The sequence below is a fragment of the Medicago sativa genome, chromosome 5 (genome assembly GCF_051527215.1).
Source record: "Medicago sativa cultivar Bolivia chromosome 5, Bolivia_mono, whole genome shotgun sequence".
Classification (NCBI taxonomy): Eukaryota; Viridiplantae; Streptophyta; class Magnoliopsida; order Fabales; family Fabaceae; genus Medicago; species Medicago sativa.
In genome coordinates, this window is record NC_140753.1 from 34,702,325 (window position 1) to 34,721,091 (window position 18,767).

Sequence of the window (18,767 nt, forward strand, 5' to 3'; positions counted from 1 at the left end):
GGTGAAACGAAGAAAACATATCCTGCTGTCAGTTCTCATATCACATTCTCATAACTTGCATGAAATTATAAAATGAACCCTTCAAACTAGCTGTAGATTCATTAGTGCATCATGATCATCATAATAGTTCAAATAACACAACCAACAAGAGTTCAAAACCAAACAAGTGCATGTTTTGAAATCCATTAGAGATTTCCTAGTCTGTTTGAGCCAGTGCTTAAGCTCTCTCTAACCAAGCATACTAATATAATAATATGTCCATATTCCTTACTGTTTGATTGAAGTATTTGCTAGGATAAATCTGGCCTAGTGTTTCAAAATACTGTATTAGTAGTAAAGGAATTTGAAAAGGAAGAGAATTGACCTATAGCCACAATAATGGAGACACACAACTAACTATAATCTATAAATGTATGGAACAGAAAATAGCAAAGTTTAGATGCCATTACAGAATGCATTCACCCGCTGATCAAAGTACGCTCCCAATGAAGGCACTTTGCTCAGCCATAATGTAAGTTATAATAACAGGTTAGACTTCAAAAGATTGGGAGTCGATGGCTAAGGTGACACAAACAAACATACTTCTATCAGTTCTCATATCACATTCTAATAAATTGATTGAATGATGTTTAATAAATTTTGGATTAGTCACGAAAATAAAAATCTAGACTTGGTCATTATGAGTCAGACCAGATGCATGTAAACATAAAATTTGTATCCTGTATCAACTAAAATGTTCAAACTTTACTTATATTCCGACTAAATTTTGGAATAGTCACAAAAATAAAAATGTAGACTTGGTCATTATAAGTCAGATCAGAGGCATGTAAACAAATGTGTGGATACTGTACCAACTAAAATGTGGTAATTGTTAGTCAAATTTGCTTTAGAACCAGAGCATTAGCTAGTGCAAAGTAACAGCCATTCATCTTCAGGGGTTTAAGCAAAGGAACAGAAACAATCAGTTAAAGTAGATAGACACCCTACTTATGTCCCCCAGTTCTAAAACCCAAACATAACATGGTAGTGTCCTAAAATAAATTTTGCTGATACATTATATTTTGCTTTAAGTAATGCTAGTTCTGAATGTGCTATTTCCACATGCATCTGAATTAAAAAGTACATTCATGTACTAGTGGCAGGGTTGGTCTAACTCCGTGAAGTTACAAGTTTTACCAGCAGGCAGCACAATTGAAGAAAAAAAAAATGTAATTTTCCAACTAATGGTTTCAATGAATCTTATTATTACATTTTTAAATGGATCAGTGAATCTTTTTAATAACATATAGCTTTAATTTCACTCTCTTGTAAAAGGATTTTGAGCTGACAAAGTCTGTTAAATGAATCAGTGAATCTGTATTACTGAGTTACATTAATCTGTTAGAGTAGCACTGAGCTGGCAAAGTACAAATTGAGAACAAATCAAATCACCTCAAGTCTAAGAACAGATATTGTATCACTTACATGGATGAAATCTCATGTTGGCACTAGTGGATGATCATCATCAGGAGTGAAAAAAACCACAGCTAATACTGCAATGAATAGAATGACACTGAGAAACATAAATGCTTTCTTATTCCCCGAAAGCACTTGAGGTTGCGATCGCATCTGAATTCCCTCCTCTGGTTGAGATCATGCAAAAGATATTCAACTATCTCATCCCTAAGCTTCTTATACCAAGGATCAGCATTGTCCAAAGTCAGGACTTCATCAGGTTTAAAGGTGAATTTTTCAAATTCACACACATCAACGCAATTACTGGAACTATCTTCCCCTGTGTCGGATTTCTTTTCAGGCTGAAGCAAAGTTATGGAAGAAGGTTCTTCCAACAAGAAACTCTGAAACAAGATTAGCAAACATTTCAATCAGTTGAAACATGGTCCGTTCTTAAGAGTTAAGCCCTTAATTATTTCTGGAAATTCAAAAGATACTAAATGCCTAATAATTCCAAGTGCTTGGAAGTTGCAAACACAATTGCATTGAAAAATCACACACATATCATGATATATCAACAGATCTAAAACTAATTACAGTTCCTGATGTATAATTAGTACATGACAGAAAATTAGCTTGCACATTGAAAATTTCCACGAAGCTTAAACACTTATTATTTCTTGAAATTCAAACCGTACAAAATGCCTAATAATTCCAAGTGATTAGAAACTGCAATCACTATTGCATTGAAAATTCAAACACATATCAACGACGTATCAACAGAAAATCTGTTTGAACATTGAAAACTTTCCTGAAGCTTTTATCAACTATATATCAACAAATCTAAAACTAATGATTAGTAACTGATTGTTTCTGATGCATAATTAGTAACTAATCACACAATTTGCAGATTAAAAATTTTCACTAAGCTTGAAATTGATAAATAAACAACAAATCATGAAACTGTAACTAATTTTCAGTAGACTTTAACAGTTTAGTGTCGCATAATTAACCTTTTTGACGCATAATTAGTAAATAATCACAGAAAATTAATTCACACTGAAAATTTTCACGAAGCTTTAAATTAAAGTAAATAATCATAGAAAATTAATTCACACTGAAAATTTTCACGAAGCTTTAAATTAATAAATAAACAACAAATAATGAAACTATAACTAATGTTTAGTAGCGTTTAACAGTTAATTATTATCCTATCTATTGATTATAAAATCATGAACCGCTGAAACAACGAAAAAAGAATTCGATGCTGAGACTTGTACTTACTGAAACATCTTCATTGAGATTTTCTTCAGTGATCTCAGAAATCAGCGATAAATCCACAGATTCTTCAATGCATGCAACCGCGCTCTTCGTCGAGATCTGAACGAAAAAGCAGAGTAGAAAATGAAATAGCAGAAATTGAAACAGAAAATTGAAATGCAAAACGAAGAAGAAATGTGCGTGCCTTCTTTGATTGCCTTCTTTGATTGAGCGGTGCGATTCTCTTCGGAGAGAGAAGAAGAGAGCTCGGTTGGTGTTTGTTGCTCTATCATTTACTATTTATAGCTAGAATGTTCTCGAATATTGTGAGAATAATATATTTTTTTTTAGTTCACCGTAAAAAAAATTAATTCAAACCTCTAAAAAAGACATTTATCGGTATTTTTTTTTTAGGGAAATTAATTTATCTTCTAATAATTACATTTTTTTATTAAGGCAAGTTTATAGGAATGAAGTTTACTAAAGATTGTTCATTGACTGAACTATGTTTTTTGGCTCTCTTATTCATTAATCGTTTTATCGTGAAGGACTGTAGATTACAATTACTCATATTTATAGGCAGATAAACGAGATAGTTTGCTTGAACGTTGTGCTCATTATCTACCTATGTGTACCCGTTTTTAGATCATCCACAATTAGATTGTGTTAACCTTTAATGGTAGGATGTAGCTGAATTTTATTTTAATCGTTGTGTTATTTTATAGTTTGACATTACGGGCTCCCTTGTATATTTTTTTTTTACTTTATTTATTGTTTTCTTTTTACAAAACTCCATTTTATAAGCTACTAGTGCTGCAAGGTACTAGAGACTATGATGTTCTTTCTCTATGTCATCAAGCAAACTTAACTTTAACTTATTAGTATCATTCTTTCCCTAAAAAAAAACTTATTAGTATCATTCTTCAATAAAATTAAAAAAATAAATAATAACCAATAACAAATTAATGATAAGACTACTAAATCTCTAATTTTAAGCCTACTAACAAAATACTATTTCCCCCCTAAAAAAATACTATTTTTATTTGTTGAGAAATGCTAACGAGTGTCCTAAGAACATTTTTATATTCAAAGCATCGAAAATTGAAGTATTAAATATTTTCAATGAATAATTTTTTAATTGAGAATCCTTAAATAATGCTGACCCTTATTTTTATTTTTTTTAAAGGGAGTGTGCATCACATTTAGTTGTCAAAATAAAATAAAATAAAATAACGTCCCGTGAGTGACGGATTCAGGAATTTTGCAAAGTGAGGGCATTATATATTACACCTAATTTTGAAAATGATGATCTTGATTGCATGGTGTCATTTCAAAGAGAAAACAATTAATAAAGGCGTGAACATTTTTTTTTGAACAGACCCAAAGCACAAGCAATGTTAAAGGTAGGATCAATACAAAAGTATTGAAAAGAAGAAAAAACAAAACACCAAGCCAAAAACACGTCAGAATACAAGGTGAGAACGAATCAGTGAGGGAAAGAAATGAAACAAAAGAAAGCTGTGTGTTATTGTTGCATGTTTAATAAGATGTTTTAATGTTTGGAAACAAGAAAACGGTTATGTCATGTGTGATAAGTGTGGGCCAAGAGAGAAAATTGTGTGATAAGTGTGGGCCATGTGTGTGGTCAAAAGGTCATGCACTACTAAAAATAAAAGAATTATGCACTTCCTTCGGCACAAAACGCTCGCGCCCAGCTGAAATGTCGAAAATACCCTTGTATTAGTTAAGTAACGCAAGTGTTAAAATCTGTGCATCTTAACATGCGTTGCGCAACTTAACTCACGTTGGAATTAACACTTGCGTGAGTTAACTCACGCTGGAAATTAACACGTGAGTTAACTCACACTACGTTATTTAAGTAGCGCAGGGGTAAATTGGTAATTTCAGTTGGGCGCGAGCGTTTTGTTATGGGGGAAGAGAAGAATTCAAAATAAAATTCTTAGAACTTTGTGCATGCACAAGCCCACACATTGTTCAACATGAATCCATCCCTGCCGTGAACTTAGCTCAGTTGATAGGGACGTTGCATATTATATGCAGCGGTCGGGGTTCGAACCCCGATCACCTTATTTATTCATCTTTATGTGGTGAATTTCTAGCTACTAAAAAAAAAGAAAAAAAAATACACGTGATTTAATTTATTGGTCTTATCCGTCATCATATCTTTAATTTACCAATATATATCATTGTGCACTGGAGCATAATATTGAAACTGCTTAAATTAAAAAGGGATATTTACATATATACACCCCTTCCAATTTTTACCAATAAATATCATTGTGCACTGAAGCATACTTTTTACCAATAAATATCTTTAATTTAAAATAACATCATTTTTTGCTAACGTAGGAAACACGTAATATTTACATTTTTTTGCAGGGCCACAAGAGCTATGTTCCTAATGATCAGCGGTGCATCTCAAGCTGATATTGGAGTGTTGGTAAGTTGTAATGGGCACTCATTCTGTTTTTCTTGATCTTTCAGTTAATGATTCTTCACAAGCATTTGGTGATATGTTTGTCTTTTCCTTTCCGTGTTTTATGGTCATCAATCAGGTAATTTCTGCTCGAAAGGGAGAGTTTAAAACGGGATACGAGAGAGGTGGACAAACTCGCGAACACGTCCAGCTTGCAAAAACATTGGGTGTGGCTGCTTGTGGTTGTCAATAAAATGGATGATCCTTCAATAAACTGGTCAAATGACACAAACGAAAAGGTATAAGTTATTCAACTGCTTATAAGTTATTCATAGATAACAAACGAAAAGGTTGTTGTTATTGCGGTTGAATGCTTTGTTATAAGTTATTCAACTGTTTATAAGTAAAAAGTTGAAACAATTATATTAATGAGATGTTTTTGTGATTTCATCATGAAAATGTATTTGTGATTTCATTCTTGATAAACAAGTAAAACATTCACTCTTACTAATGAGATGCACCTCCTTTGTGATGGACACCATGATTTTTAAAACCAATGATATATACATTTAAAGCTGTATTAAATGGATATTTGAACTTATAAAATAATTCCTGACTTAGCACCGATGAGTACAACCACAGCGTATTATAAAATGAAGGTTTCATGAAATATTTGCTAGTCCATTATGGAAATTTGCATAAGCATGGTATGCGTTTGCTAATGGATGAAATTGGGCATCTTGATATACAAAACAACACAAGAACAATCTACAAATTCATGAAAATATACAATCAAGTTTTGTACAAGGAAGTAGTGCAACGGTTATAATTACGAGACTTTCAGTTTCAAGTATTTCTTATCAGGCCGTGCTGGTTTTAACTGTTGTGATAAATTCACTATTGTATAAATTCACTATTGTATAATTGGCTGAATGAATTAATGGCATGGAAATTCCTTATCAGGCCGTGCTGGTTTAACATAGGTATTGAGAAGAAGAGGGAACATTATCTAAATTAATTCTTCATCACACTTGACATACCAACAATATTAACAATAAATTAAAGTATGATGGAATTGATGATATGTGGAACATATCAGCCAAAAATAATAAACTTACTGTCTAATAAGCAAGAACACAAATATTTATATAACACCATATAATGATTTGTTGCCAATAGTCAGGGAACTCACCAGAGGCACATATTACCCATCTAGTTTAATAAGATAAAATTCAATTCCCACCATATGGTGTAACTGTTTCAAAGAACATGATTAATTTTAATCCAAATAGTTATATGGTACTTTTGTCACTTACTATTCTCGTTTTGGATTCTCATAAGATCAAGGCATGATTTCCCTTGTAGCTTGCGTGAAAAGAATGCTTTGTAGTAATCTTCTACAGTAATTGTTTTGAACAATGCAGGCCTTTCAGGAGTAACAAGTTTTTGTGTTGGACCTATAACTTTGCTCATTTGAGGTCTGTGAAATGCAGCAATGGAAATCCTCGCTTTCTCTGAATTAACCGTAGCTCGATGTTCAATGCTTCTATAAATTCCATTTGTCAATATCTGCACGGCACAAGCATTTAGGATTGAACATAAGTAAATATCCATACGTGTATGTGAAATAGCCATACTTGAAAGGTTATGAGTAAATTTTGTCTTCTGATTTTTCTTGAACGGACAAAAGTGATGAATGATTTTCAATTTCAGCGTTACTTTTGTAAATTGTAATTTGGAAAATATAAATACAGATTGTTTGATGTATCCTTTGAGACACTTAAATAGTAATTGACTTGTTATTGATTCAAATTGAGGTGTTTACTTTGCCTTGTGTGCAGTCAAACACTTGTGACTACACGCTGTCACACCCATCTCAGTTATCCGATCAAGATTAGACGATCTAGATTTCATGTTTGGTATTTTAAATCTAAAATAATCAAAAAAAAATTTAAAACTAGGACCGTCCGATCTTGGACGGGTGACTGAGATGTGCATGACTGATGAGTAATTTTGTTATTCAATCTAAAATATACCCGTACATAGTTCCATCTACTACCTGTGCTCACATTTGATATCGATTCTTAAACACTCATAAGAACACTTATAAGGGTAAAATAATAAGAGGATATCTGACTAATTATTATCAATTACCTCAAACATGTCTCCAATGTTTACGACAAAAGCACTGGCGAGAGGTTTCACAGAAATCCATTGTCCATCTTTTCTTATTTGGAGGCCTTCAATGTCATTGGCTTGGAGAAGGATAGTTAAGCAATCCGCATCAGAATGTGGATTCAATCCAATGACATTTTCTGGTTGGGGACAAGGAGGATAGAAATTCATCCTCGTTGATTGAGTTAGATCATCAAAAAACTCTAGCATTTCTTTTGGTTCAACTTTTAGAGCTTTTGTCATATGTGTGATGATTGTGATGCAAACTTTTTTCAATTCTAAGCAATAGGTCTCTAAATTATCTCTGCAGTATGAAACAATGTTGGTTAGAGCAAAACTGATGGTTAGTAAATAATTTTAAATAGCGCCTTTAGCGTTGTTATAATATTGAAACAACGCTATTGCTCTGCCAGTGCAAAATAATATTTTCGAGTAGCGGCTATAACAAACAACTATATTCAGCGATTTGTGGTTGACTACAATGTGGTTCAAAAAAAAAGACGAAGTGCGAAAGAGATATAAAACCTGAATGGTTGAGGAATATTTGGAAATAAGCGGGGATTCCTTGCATAGGACGGAAGAGTTGTAGTGAAGAATAAATCTGCCCATTCCAACTTTTGATTTTCAGATACAACAAACAATTGACCAAACCCCTCTATATCTTCTGGAGTTTGCCAAAGTTTCTTCCTCTCTTCCACCGGAAGACTCACGAATTCTTGAACACCTATCTTCAAATTTTCCACCAATGAAGGACTAACTCCATGATTGATCAGCTATAATCAATTTCAATTTTAGAAATCATAGAGTTATTAAAATTAGAGAGTATATTAGCAACCATAAAGTTGATGAAAGGAACAAATGGAGATAAATCCAACTGGTGTTATGTGGAATCTCTATTTCATCAAAGATACTCTTAACTGGTGCTGGATCTTGAGTTATTTTGTTAGGGTGCCAAATATTTGTACGAACCAGTTTGGTGGTTCATTTGCTTGAATGTAACCACTGATTAGTTAAAATATTATGCCTAATATGGAATTTATCGAAAAGTTGGGGGTGCAGTTTCTCGTATAGGTCTCAGGAGATCCACCACTGCTCTTAACTACTCTATGTCCCCGTTGCTCTATATCCTAATATCCTTAATAAAACATAGCAACTGATTTAATGACCAAAATATTAATAATTAAATCAACATCTAAATCTGTCGCTAAACAAGTTTGGGACCAATTTAGAGTCCATTTTAGGAAATCTCTCTAAAAATCTAGTTGCTAATTTTAGTTACCAATTTGTTATTTTCGATGTCTAAATCGGTCATGATAATTTTTTGGTGCTCTAAATAATTTCAGTGTCTGTCATTTGAAACTGTTATACATGACTGAATTTTTCTTCTATCTATCTTATTTAATGACTCAGTAAATGTGATTATACTGAAAGGAAGAGTATTAGTTAAAACCTGGAAGAAGCCCCATTCTTTACATGCTTGATCCAACTTCTCGAGCTCAGTTGCATTTTCACACAACAATTTACTTAGGTCAATGACTGGGACTTGTTGTAATGAAGCTGTAATTGATAAAACAATAGGGTCTTGATTTGGATAAAGATATTGTTCTGGAACTTCTATGATGTGCTTCTTTGCAAGCTCTTGGACAGAAGGCACCAACAATGAGGTTCCAAACTTTGACATATTTCAAATTTTTCAGGTTGGTAAGATTTCAATTGCTGGGGTACCCCAATTTGACCATATATGTCCACGCCGTATAATTTACTTAGATTATAACAATTATTTATTTATTTTATATATAAAACAATAATTTATGCTGACACACAAAGTTATGTCAGTCCACACTGTATAAGGTCGGTGGAATTTTGTTGCCATTTTCTACAACCTCAATGGTGAGTGCATAGATGGATTTCTATTGTTGTTTTTGGTGTATTTTAGATGAGAAAATGATGAATTAATGAAGAGCCCTGATAGGTATACCACCATAGGTGGCAATACCACTCCTACACCCACATAAAAAAATGACATGTGGCAATGTGGGCCCCACACTCCACTAATTGTCTCTATTTTCCTTTTTCCTTCATCCCACTCTTCTCTTTTCCTTTTTCCTTCATCCCTCTCTTCTCTTTTCCTTGTGCCGCTCTCTTTTCCTTTATCCTTGTAAAAAATGGTTATGCAATCTAAGACGTCCCACTTGATCTGTCTCATTCCAGCCACCGTCGCCTCACAATCACTGTTGCGTCATCGTCTCACAGTCATCGTCGCCTCCTTGTTCCCTCACTCTCACCGTTGGAAACATCTTAGACACAATTCAGCCGCCGGTTACTCAATCTTTTCGTCGGAAATCGAATATCTTTGTTGAAGGTGAGGTTTATCTCACATTTTTCATTCCATTTTGTGTTGAGACTTTGTATTTAGGGTTTGTGTATTTTGAAGTTTGTTCTCAAAAAATGGGCAAATACTTTGGATAACAAAATTAGTTTGGATATTGGTAAACATGGTTCTGTAAGTATAAGATGTGAAATCTGTAAATTCTGTTTTTGACCATACTCTGATTTTTAAATTTGTTTGGATATTGGTAAACAGGGTTATGTGATTATAGGATGTGAAATATGCAAATTCTATTTTGACCACATTTTGATTTTTAAATTTGTTGTTAAAGCCTTAATCCAAACCTGGTAAATACTGAAATTTTCTTTAATGTTGTTAATTATTTCAAAAGGGTTACTTGGAGAACTGATGCTGAAATTCGGTGCCCCCTCCGCCAGGTGTGATGAATCTGAATCTGAATCTCGTTACAGCCTACGTGCCTTGGATTCGCTGTCGTGTGACTCTCATCGTTGGTAACTCAATTTATTTGTCTCTAGTTGACTTTGCTTAACTATCTTAATCAATGGAATGTGTATGTGTTGCTGATTCTTTGTTGAAGATGAACTTTGGAAAAATTGTTTTTCAATATCTTGGTTGAGGGTTTTACATTTTTGGTTTTATGTGTTTTGAAAATTGATGTCCGAAATTGGTTAACACTAAATGTAGTTTAGGAATTGAAAACACTAATAAGCACTTGTTAGCTTTGAATTAGTTATGATGGATTTAGATGGTTTTGTATTTTGTTATTTTTGCACTTCATTGAACAATAAGATTAATACAAGTTTTTAAATTTGTGTCACACATTAGTGCAGATCCACTTGATGATATTGATATTGTTGGTTTTTCTAAATCCAATCTATGCATGATTAGGATAAATTCTAAAATTTATACATGTGATATTGGAGGGTTGAGCTAGAATGCAAAAAAAGAGAGCTATGATGTCATAATAAGTCAAAAGTGGGCGATAAATCTATGTTTTTGAAATGAAAATATGGTTGAAATAGAGGACTATCATTTTATGTGTATAAACTAGTTGAGGTTATAGTGTGCAGGATAGCTATTGAAATCTTCTATTGAATTGTGAGTTTGAAGTTGTCCTTCTTCCCATGAACTAGTTCCATAATCATCAGATTTTATAGCATTTACTTGGAACTGAAACAAAGGGTCCAATTTGTTCTCTGATCCATCCCAACAAAACCCTGCATTATTATTTTCCATCACAGTACTTCTCATTTGAGATGGATAAATAGTACTCATATTTGAGCTATTGCTTGAATTGCTTTCTTTCCCTTGATCATTAATGAACAATGAGCTGAATTTTGAAGCTGAATTGTTGTCTGAAAACTCTGTCATGGACACATTTGCGTGATCCGAATTTGTTAGACTCGGCATTGAAGTGAATCCATAGCTTGAATTAAGTTCGAATTGACTCTGATCACATGGTTTAAGGCTTGTGTTAAACCTTTGTAAAATTCTCGTTATTTGCTTCACCTATTATTGATTTCACATCTCTCTATTTGTCAATTCAAGCTGCTCAATCTTTACTATAGTGCAGCCAATTTTTTTTCATCGTAAGATTGTGTTCTGGTTCAGTTTCTGGTGTTGTATTGTGGGACTGTTATGCAGGTGTTAGTGTTGAAATGATGGCTTCTAATGTTGTCATATTGAGCTTGGGAGAGAGTTAATTGGATAGAGTATATGGTTGGTGTTGTGATTCATCTATTTGGCCAGAGTACGATGGCCTTTTATGGCTGGATTTTTAACAGGCTAACATGCCAAAGAAAATTGATGATAACTTGAACAAGATGGGTGCAAGAATACCAAATGTGAAGCTTGGGAATTCTACAATATAATACGAAGCAAAGGTTCGGGTATCCACATGATGAAGATCATCAAATTTATCAGATGATGAAGATCACCAAGCATCAATCGTGTTCACTTGAATAAAAGACAAGTCAAGAAATCGTGTCAAGAGTGGGGTTCTTGGAACGCCGTGGGTGAAGAGTGATACGAGGAAGAATAAAAATAGTGTAGTGGCGAAATCAAAATTTAATGTAAATTTTTTTATGCTCTTTTAAGCTTGTAATGTACTATTCCTTCTTTTACTAACTTTCTTGAAAAATACTATAGTATGGTACTCACTAAGCTTGTAATGTACTATTCCTTCTAATCGCACTATGTATGGTTTTATGGTTCTTAAGATAGATATTGACAGAGTATGAATATGAATATGTTTTGTGTGACCACATTTTTACAAATACGTGACCACTATTTTTTTCATAAATTAGAACTTGTTCGTCTTTAGGCGTGATAAACTTGCCGATTGTAAAACATGTTATTTATGGTTGGAAATGCTTTTAGTGCAGTGATCAAATGAGATCATGCGTTCGATTCACCTAAAACGATACTATTTACACCTAGGAAAGAAAAACTAGTCAAATATATGGTCTGTATGACCACATTTTTACATATGCGTGACCACTATTTTTTCATAAATTAGAACTTGTCCGTCCTTAGACGTGATAAACTTGCCGATTGTAAAACAGGTTATTTATGGTTGGAAATGCTTTTAGTGCAGTGATCAAATGAGATTATGCGTTCGATTCGCCTAAAACGAAATTATTTACATCTGGGAAATATAAACTAGCCAAATATATGGTCTCTATGACCACATTTTTACACATGCGTGACCACTATATTTTCATAAATTAGAACTTGTCCGTCCTTAGGCGTGATAAACTTGCCGATTGTAAAACAGGTTATTTATGGTTGGAAATGCTTTTAGTGCAGTGATCAAATGAGATTATGCGTTCGATTCGTCTAAAACGAAATTATTTACATATGGGAAATATAAACTAGCCAAATATATGGCCTGTCTGACCACATTTTTACAAATACATGACCACTATTTTTTCATAAATTAGAACTTGTACGTCTTTAGGCGTGATAAACTTGCCGATTGTAAAATAAGTTATTTATTGTTGGAATTGCTTTTAGTGCAGTGATCAAATTAGATTGTGTGTTTGATTCGCATAAAACAAGATTATTTATACCTGGTAAATATAAACTAGCCAAATATATGGTATGTGTGACCACATTTTTTAATATGCGTGACCACTATTTTTTCAGAAATTAGAACTTGTCCGTCTTTAGGTGTGATAAACTCGCCGATTGTAAAATAAGTTATTTATTGTTGGAATTGCTTTTAGTGTAGTGATCAAATTAGATTATGTGTTTGATTCGCATAAAACAAGATTATTTATACATGGGAAATATAAACTAGCCAAATATATGTTTTGTGTGACCACATATTTTAAGGTGCGTGACCACTATTTTTTCAGAAATTAGAACTTGTCCGTCTTTAGGCGTGATAAACTTGCAGATTGTAAAAGAAGTTATTTATCGTTTGAAAGGCTTTTAATGTAGTGGTCAAATGTAAGAATTTTTCAAAAATTTGATAGAGTTGGAAAACTAACCAAATTTTAAATCTGTTTAACCACTTTTTATCAAAGGAGTAACTGCAATTTTTGAGTGTCAAAATTATCATTGATTGTAACAGATGGATATCATTTCACCTCTCAGTCATGCTCATCAATAGAGATTCACTACTGTGCCCGAATGTACTCCTTCCACAAAAATCACGTGGAGAAATAGACAAGAAGTAAAAATGGGAATGTAAATAAATAGTGGTGACAGATTTGATAAAACATGGTTATATCAAACTCAATTTTGGTTAGTTTTCACAAAAACCTGTCAAATATGGAAAATAGTTCACCTCTTCCCATTTTAACATGGTAATTTTAGTTGTTACAATGTGAACATCTATCCAGCATTCATCATATTCACCCTATGCCAAAATAAAATTATCAACAAAATATAAACATTGTTGTTGCTTCACGCCTATTACAACAATTGATTTACACCTAGTACTTCAAATAAATCCAAGAATTGATGCTATTACATATTTTCTACAGTGTTATGCCACGGCTAACTCCGACACATTTTCTAGAACTCCTTTGCCACCAAAAAAACCACGAGCAAGAGGACTATACCAAACTCTCTGTCATCAAAAGCTTTAAATTAGTGAAGCCACATTCAACACAAACTCGCAAGTAATGAAGAGAAAATGGTAATAATAACCAAAGACTATCTTCATTGACTAATAAATTGAAAGGTAAAAATAGATAGTTTGTCATAGCAAAGTTCAGAGAAAAAACATGGCTATAAAATCATTCATTAATGCAAATTTAATCACAAATTCTAAACATTGAAATTGAATATTAATACCTTCAATTCAAAAACAAAAGCCACCATCATGATCAACAACAACAGCTACGAATGAATATTACAAGTATCCTGGCACAAGTCGTCACAATGTACAATACGTCTGCACAAATAGAGCAACACAACGAACATTCACACACCAAAGCAGGAACAACCGATGCCAAAACATAACCTCACAAACAATGCTAGGACTACAACCAAATAAATCATCACAAGATCTATAACTCAAAGAAAAAAAACTGTTATCACAAAAAAAAAAAAAAAGTAGACACCTTAAAAAACAGACTCCGCCCAAACTAAAAACAAGCAAAACATGAGATTACCAAGCTGACAAGTTGCAACAGAATAATTATCATCAAAGCCTTGAAACATTCCCAGCCATAAGTAATTTACCTCACACTACAACACAAACACCCCTCGTCGTTGCTTCACTAGGAAACTACACATGTTTCAGACCCACTGTTGTCATATTACTAGTTGTCGGTTCTCTTCAACCTCGTCGAGCATGCTTCACTAAGAATACATGAATAAACTTACACATGTTAAACCCTAACAAATATCACACATGTCAACCCCACATTCTATCGGTGATGACAATAACCTCTAAGATATAACCAAACATATTAACATAGTGCTTTAATGTGTCTCTACTAGTTTCCCAAGCCAATCCTCCGACAAAAGTCTTAGTATAAGTTGAGTCACCAACATGTTTGGGAACAATGTTTAGACAAATCATCATATTCCTTTTCATTTTGTTAGAATTATTTGTCCACATTTTACCAAACTACAAAAAGTTCCAAATATATCATAAACAAAACCACAAAAAAATTCAATCATAAAAGTAGTAAAACTATAAATTAAATTAACAGATAAAATTGTTCAAAAGCAAGATTAAAATCAACATTATTTCCAACAATTCCAGCATGTTTCTTACTTTCATGATACTAACCTTAGAATAAATCAACATTATTTGATGACCAACACAAACCCATTAATTTGATGAAAAACTAGAACACCTTAAATCAACATTATTTTTCAACAATTTCCTCAAATTCAACATGAACAAAGTTATTTTAAACAAAAATACGAACACCCAATCAAGAAAAGATGCATAATTGGAAGGAGAAAGAAAAATTGAAAAGCACATGAACAAAAGATGTAAAAGGGAGGAGAAAGACTGAACCTGAGTTATAGTTTTTCCTACGTTCTAGAGAAAGAGAGAGGAGGACCAACGGCCGGCCATCAAAGAGAGGGGTGGGGCGAAGGGCAAGGATGCGGCGGCGGCCAGTGGTGGTGGTAGGTGAGTGAGAGGCGGAGTGAGAGGGAGAAGAAAGGGAGATCTAAGAGAGAGAAGAGGGTGAGAAGAGAAAGTTGTGTGAAATTTCAAAAATGCCCATGCCACATAAGGGGTGTATGGAAGAGTGGTATGGAGAAGGGTGTTCACCAATCTTTTTCCATTAATGAATGATTAAAATAAAGATTTACATTAAAAAATGTTTGGGTGTCACATGTGTATTCTTTGTTTTTAAATTAAAAGAAAATCCAACACATTGATGATTAAAAAAATGATAATAAAAAAATAACTCCTTCTTTCTCTGTTTTTTTTAGGGAACTCCTTCTTTCTCTTCTCTCATTTCACCAGTCTCTTCTTTTCTCTTTTTTTTTTCCTCTTATCTCTCCATTAAAAAAATAAAGAACAACAAGAATCATCACAAATAAGTATCTCCTTTCATAGATGAACAACAATTTTTCAACCGCAACATTTTTTTTTTTTGAATAAATCCTCAACCGCAGTATCAACATCAACAAAAATTCCATTTTTTTGAGTTCTAAAAAGGGTTGAATATAGATTCAAGAATCTGTGTGATTTTAATACTTAAAACACTAAAACTGGTACTACAAGAGATACCCAAAACTTTTGATGTAATTTAATTTAATGGTGTAGTTTTCCTGATAGTGATAGTAGTTGGTTGTTCAATTATATCTATACATTATTTCTAATCTCTGTAAACTGCTATAATTGTTTAAGCACAGGCATCAAATTCTTGTCGTTTTTGTACGAACTCCATAAATTATTATTGATCACTAAGAGAATCATATAGATAATAGTAAATAGTTTATTTATTTGACTGCATACGGACTGCAAGAGAGTACATATATATTACACCAAACATAAAGAACTGCATTTTGAAACCTTCCCAAAAAATAAATTAACTCTTTGATCTCCTAATAATCATGTAAACCGCCCCCCAGAATAATTCAGTATATGTTTGTTTCCTTCAGATCTTTGACCCCTTAATCCTTAATCTCTACTCTCAAGTATCACCATCTAAGCTTTGCTGGGAAATACTGCAAAACAATGACCAAAACAAAATAAGTAACACAGAAAAACAATGAGGGAACCAAAAAAACATGACCAGTTCATAAAGATTGGTGTTACCTTCTCAATAAGTGATAGATAATATGGCTTCACTGCTTCGACATCAACTAGAACCTTGCTTTTGCTGTAGAGATCATATTTGCTGTACAAAAATTACATCATTAGTAATTATTATGTAATGAGGAGAAGCAAAAGATGTGTGCAAATGAATAAAAAAAAATGATGAAACTAAAATACAAACATACTTAAATATGTGGAGCCACTTCAAATTCTCAAAATCTTCTTCATTCATCAAGTGAGTGTATGCACCTTCCTTATGCAAAGCTGCAAGGTAAGGTCATCAAGTTTTTCAGTAAATAAATTTTCTGTACAGAGAATGGGGTAAGTTTTCACATAATAACGAAAATGCTTACGGTAAAAGGAGTGATATCTGATAATGAACAATCCAGCATTTGGCAAAGTGGAGCCATTTTCCTTAGCAACCTGCACATTGGATGCACAGTGTATTAGATCGTAAATAAAGTATCGTTGAATAATCAGAAAATTGATTCGGATTTCCTCGGAAGCTAGCACATCGCACATTTGTCACAATTTAGACTATTAGATCAAGATCGAACCAATTCAAACGATTCAGTAAAAAAAAATGAAAATTTAATACTATCGTGTGATGAATTATTTACGGACTCACCATACACATATAATCATCATGTCCCCATGACATCATCACATTGTCTAGTCCACACCCTTCATTGTAGATCCCATTTTTAGTGTTATAAGCAGGGGATTTGATATCAGGGTTCTCCTTGAAATACTGCAGCAGAAACAAGATTTAGGTAAATTGATTGATTACTTAAGATTAAACAATTGACTCATTCATTCATTGTCATAATTTTACAAGATATTTATAATTACCTTGTGGTGAACATTTGATTCATCAAAGGCACAACCTAAGGGAAATGTGTCTCCTGCAAATATGTCATTAACCATTCAGTTAAAATGTTGAATTCAAATCAATACAAATAACTAATGTTCAAAACAAAAATCATATGAAAATAAGTGTAAGGAATAGTTTCTAACCAACAACAGCCCATTGAGGTAATTCACCAAATTTAGGAAGCAGAAGAATTTTCCCAAGATCTGAAGCAAGACAATAATAACAATAATAATGTTAGATTATCGAGACCCCATGATATCCATTTAGAAAGGTATGTCAGACTTGTTCAAATTAGGATATGGATGATTATCATGCCTTGAAATTGTAAATGATCTTTTTTGTCAGGATATGAATGTTGAATTAAAAAATAATATAAATATTGAAAAGGTGATTATGTACCATGAATGAGAGCAGTCAAATGTAACCAATCTTCATTAGGATAATCTTTTCTAATAGCTTCAGCAGATTGCAGCAAATGTTGAATTTGTGGTTCATCCAAATCAGGATCACTTTCATCCACAACCTCATTCAGCAATTCACAACATTCCCATATACTCATTTCTGCTTTGTCTAATTTCTTGTATTCCTCCCTCATTTTCTTCACCTACATTAATTAATTAACATTTTGCAAATTGGAATTTTGGTCACAATTACATTTCCTTCATGTGAAATAGACACAAATTTGATGGAAATAATTATAAAATTAGCTTACAAAATCATATGTTTGGTTGATGTGTTGCAACCTATAGAATTCCTCAACCCCTTTTTGCCTTTCACTTTCTTCATCATAATTCCTGCCAAATAATTCCAATCATCTTGTGTTAATTTCTTTTTTATTTTCAAAAAAAATAAAATTATGGTTATAGACGAAGAAAAAAAACAATGAAATAGAATTGGAAATAACCTGAAGGCATGGCCAAATGAATTGATTTCAGGGGCGAAGAATGCATTTTGAGAAGCATTTTTTGGTAGAGGAAATCCACCATCAAGAACAAGTTCATTGACGTCTTCCAAATGCACATTTTTATCATCAAATTGGGACCCTGTAATAATGTGGCTTGTTATATGATGGGACTTTTATGATATGCTATAGAAGCAATAAAATAAACAAAAACAAAAAAGAATCATTACCAAAGTCCACATGCTCAACAAGTATGGTCATTTTCTCCTTAAAATAAAATCAAATGACTATGAGATAGGAGAGAATAAAATGAGTGAAATGAGTATGGAATCTGAGTGTTGATATCAAGGGGTATATATAGTCCTATGGAGAGACAAAATATTGAGGCCTAAAAGTTGAAACCACGTACTTCCAAATATAGTACGGCTGTTACCTTTTTCCTTCCAAACATGATGAGTTATTTTTATTTTAAGTTTCGACAAATCAATTTACCATATGAATGTAATTAATAGTAATTATGAAAGATGATAAGCATGAGTCAGCAATACATGGATTTGATGATAAGCATGAGTCAGCAATACGTGGATTTGACTT

At 32.9% G+C, this 18,767-nt stretch overlaps 2 protein-coding genes, 2 long non-coding RNA genes and 1 pseudogene across 10 annotated transcripts; 1 reads left to right on the forward strand and 4 right to left on the reverse strand.

Moving 5' to 3' along the window:
- Window positions 1–1,332: 1,332 nt before the first annotated feature.
- LOC146921994 (uncharacterized) lies at window positions 1,333–3,005 on the reverse strand (annotated as a pseudogene). Its single transcript, XR_015012295.1, has 3 exons — window positions 2,913–3,005; window positions 2,719–2,814; window positions 1,333–1,838 (listed from the first exon to the last, which is right to left on the reverse strand). The product of XR_015012295.1 is annotated as an uncharacterized LOC146921994 (transcript).
- Window positions 3,006–4,841: 1,836 nt separating this feature from the next.
- On the reverse strand, window positions 4,842–9,079 carry LOC146921995 (protein SRG1-like). Of its 3 annotated transcripts, none has more exons than XM_085715175.1 (5): window positions 8,757–9,079; window positions 7,832–8,079; window positions 7,286–7,610; window positions 6,448–6,700; window positions 4,842–5,395 (listed from the first exon to the last, which is right to left on the reverse strand). In XM_085715175.1, exons 1-5 carry the CDS (start codon window positions 8,985–8,987, stop codon window positions 5,211–5,213), a joined length of 1,242 nt encoding a protein of 413 aa, XP_085571301.1. In that variant the 5' UTR covers window positions 8,988–9,079; the 3' UTR covers window positions 4,842–5,210. The 3 variants fall into 3 exon arrangements, with proteins under 3 accessions (XP_085571301.1, XP_085571303.1, XP_085571302.1); XM_085715177.1 differs by having other exon boundaries at window positions 4,842–5,405; XM_085715176.1 differs by lacking the exon at window positions 4,842–5,395 and having other exon boundaries at window positions 6,254–6,700.
- Window positions 9,080–9,271: 192 nt separating this feature from the next.
- On the forward strand, window positions 9,272–11,932 carry LOC146921996 (uncharacterized). Of its 2 annotated transcripts, none has more exons than XR_015012297.1 (2): window positions 9,272–9,668; window positions 10,027–11,932. It is a non-coding gene; the product is annotated as an uncharacterized LOC146921996 (long non-coding RNA). The 2 variants fall into 2 exon arrangements; XR_015012299.1 differs by having other exon boundaries at window positions 10,073–11,932.
- A 1,454-nt stretch (window positions 11,933–13,386) lies between these two features.
- On the reverse strand, window positions 13,387–15,408 carry LOC146921997 (uncharacterized). Of its 3 annotated transcripts, XR_015010817.1 has the most exons (4): window positions 15,142–15,408; window positions 14,352–14,471; window positions 13,962–14,061; window positions 13,387–13,734 (listed from the first exon to the last, which is right to left on the reverse strand). It is a non-coding gene; the product is annotated as an uncharacterized LOC146921997 (long non-coding RNA). The 3 variants fall into 3 exon arrangements; XR_015010815.1 differs by lacking the exon at window positions 14,352–14,471; XR_015010816.1 differs by lacking the exon at window positions 15,142–15,408 and having other exon boundaries at window positions 14,352–15,124.
- Window positions 15,409–16,057: 649 nt separating this feature from the next.
- On the reverse strand, window positions 16,058–18,499 carry LOC146921998 (inositol oxygenase 2-like). Its single transcript, XM_085715179.1, has 11 exons — window positions 18,404–18,499; window positions 18,177–18,315; window positions 17,985–18,066; window positions 17,672–17,876; window positions 17,416–17,475; window positions 17,251–17,303; window positions 17,027–17,149; window positions 16,752–16,821; window positions 16,584–16,662; window positions 16,399–16,480; window positions 16,058–16,307 (listed from the first exon to the last, which is right to left on the reverse strand). Exons 1-11 carry the CDS (start codon window positions 18,432–18,434, stop codon window positions 16,281–16,283), a joined length of 951 nt encoding a protein of 316 aa, XP_085571305.1. The 5' UTR covers window positions 18,435–18,499; the 3' UTR covers window positions 16,058–16,280.
- Window positions 18,500–18,767: the final 268 nt, after the last annotated feature.

Excerpts from the sequence above, each read along its gene's own strand:
- LOC146921995 (XM_085715175.1), bottom strand. The coding sequence starts at position 8,987 with ATGTCAAAGTTTGGAACCTCATTGTTGGTGCCTTCTGTCCAAGAGCTT. Across the intron at positions 7,611-7,831 it reads AATATTCCTCAACCATTCAG|AGATAATTTAGAGACCTATT; the intron begins GTTTTATATCTC and ends TTCATACTGCAG. Across the intron at positions 5,396-6,447 it reads GAGAATCCAAAACGAGAATA|GATCATCCATTTTATTGACA; the intron begins GTAAGTGACAAA and ends AGTTTATTGAAG.
- LOC146921998 (XM_085715179.1), bottom strand. The coding sequence starts at position 18,434 with ATGACCATACTTGTTGAGCATGTGGACTTTG. Across the intron at positions 17,877-17,984 it reads TCAACCAAACATATGATTTT|GTGAAGAAAATGAGGGAGGA; the intron begins GTAAGCTAATTT and ends TAATTAATGTAG. Across the intron at positions 16,308-16,398 it reads ATCTATCACTTATTGAGAAG|TATTTCCCAGCAAAGCTTAG; the intron begins GTAACACCAATC and ends ATTGTTTTGCAG.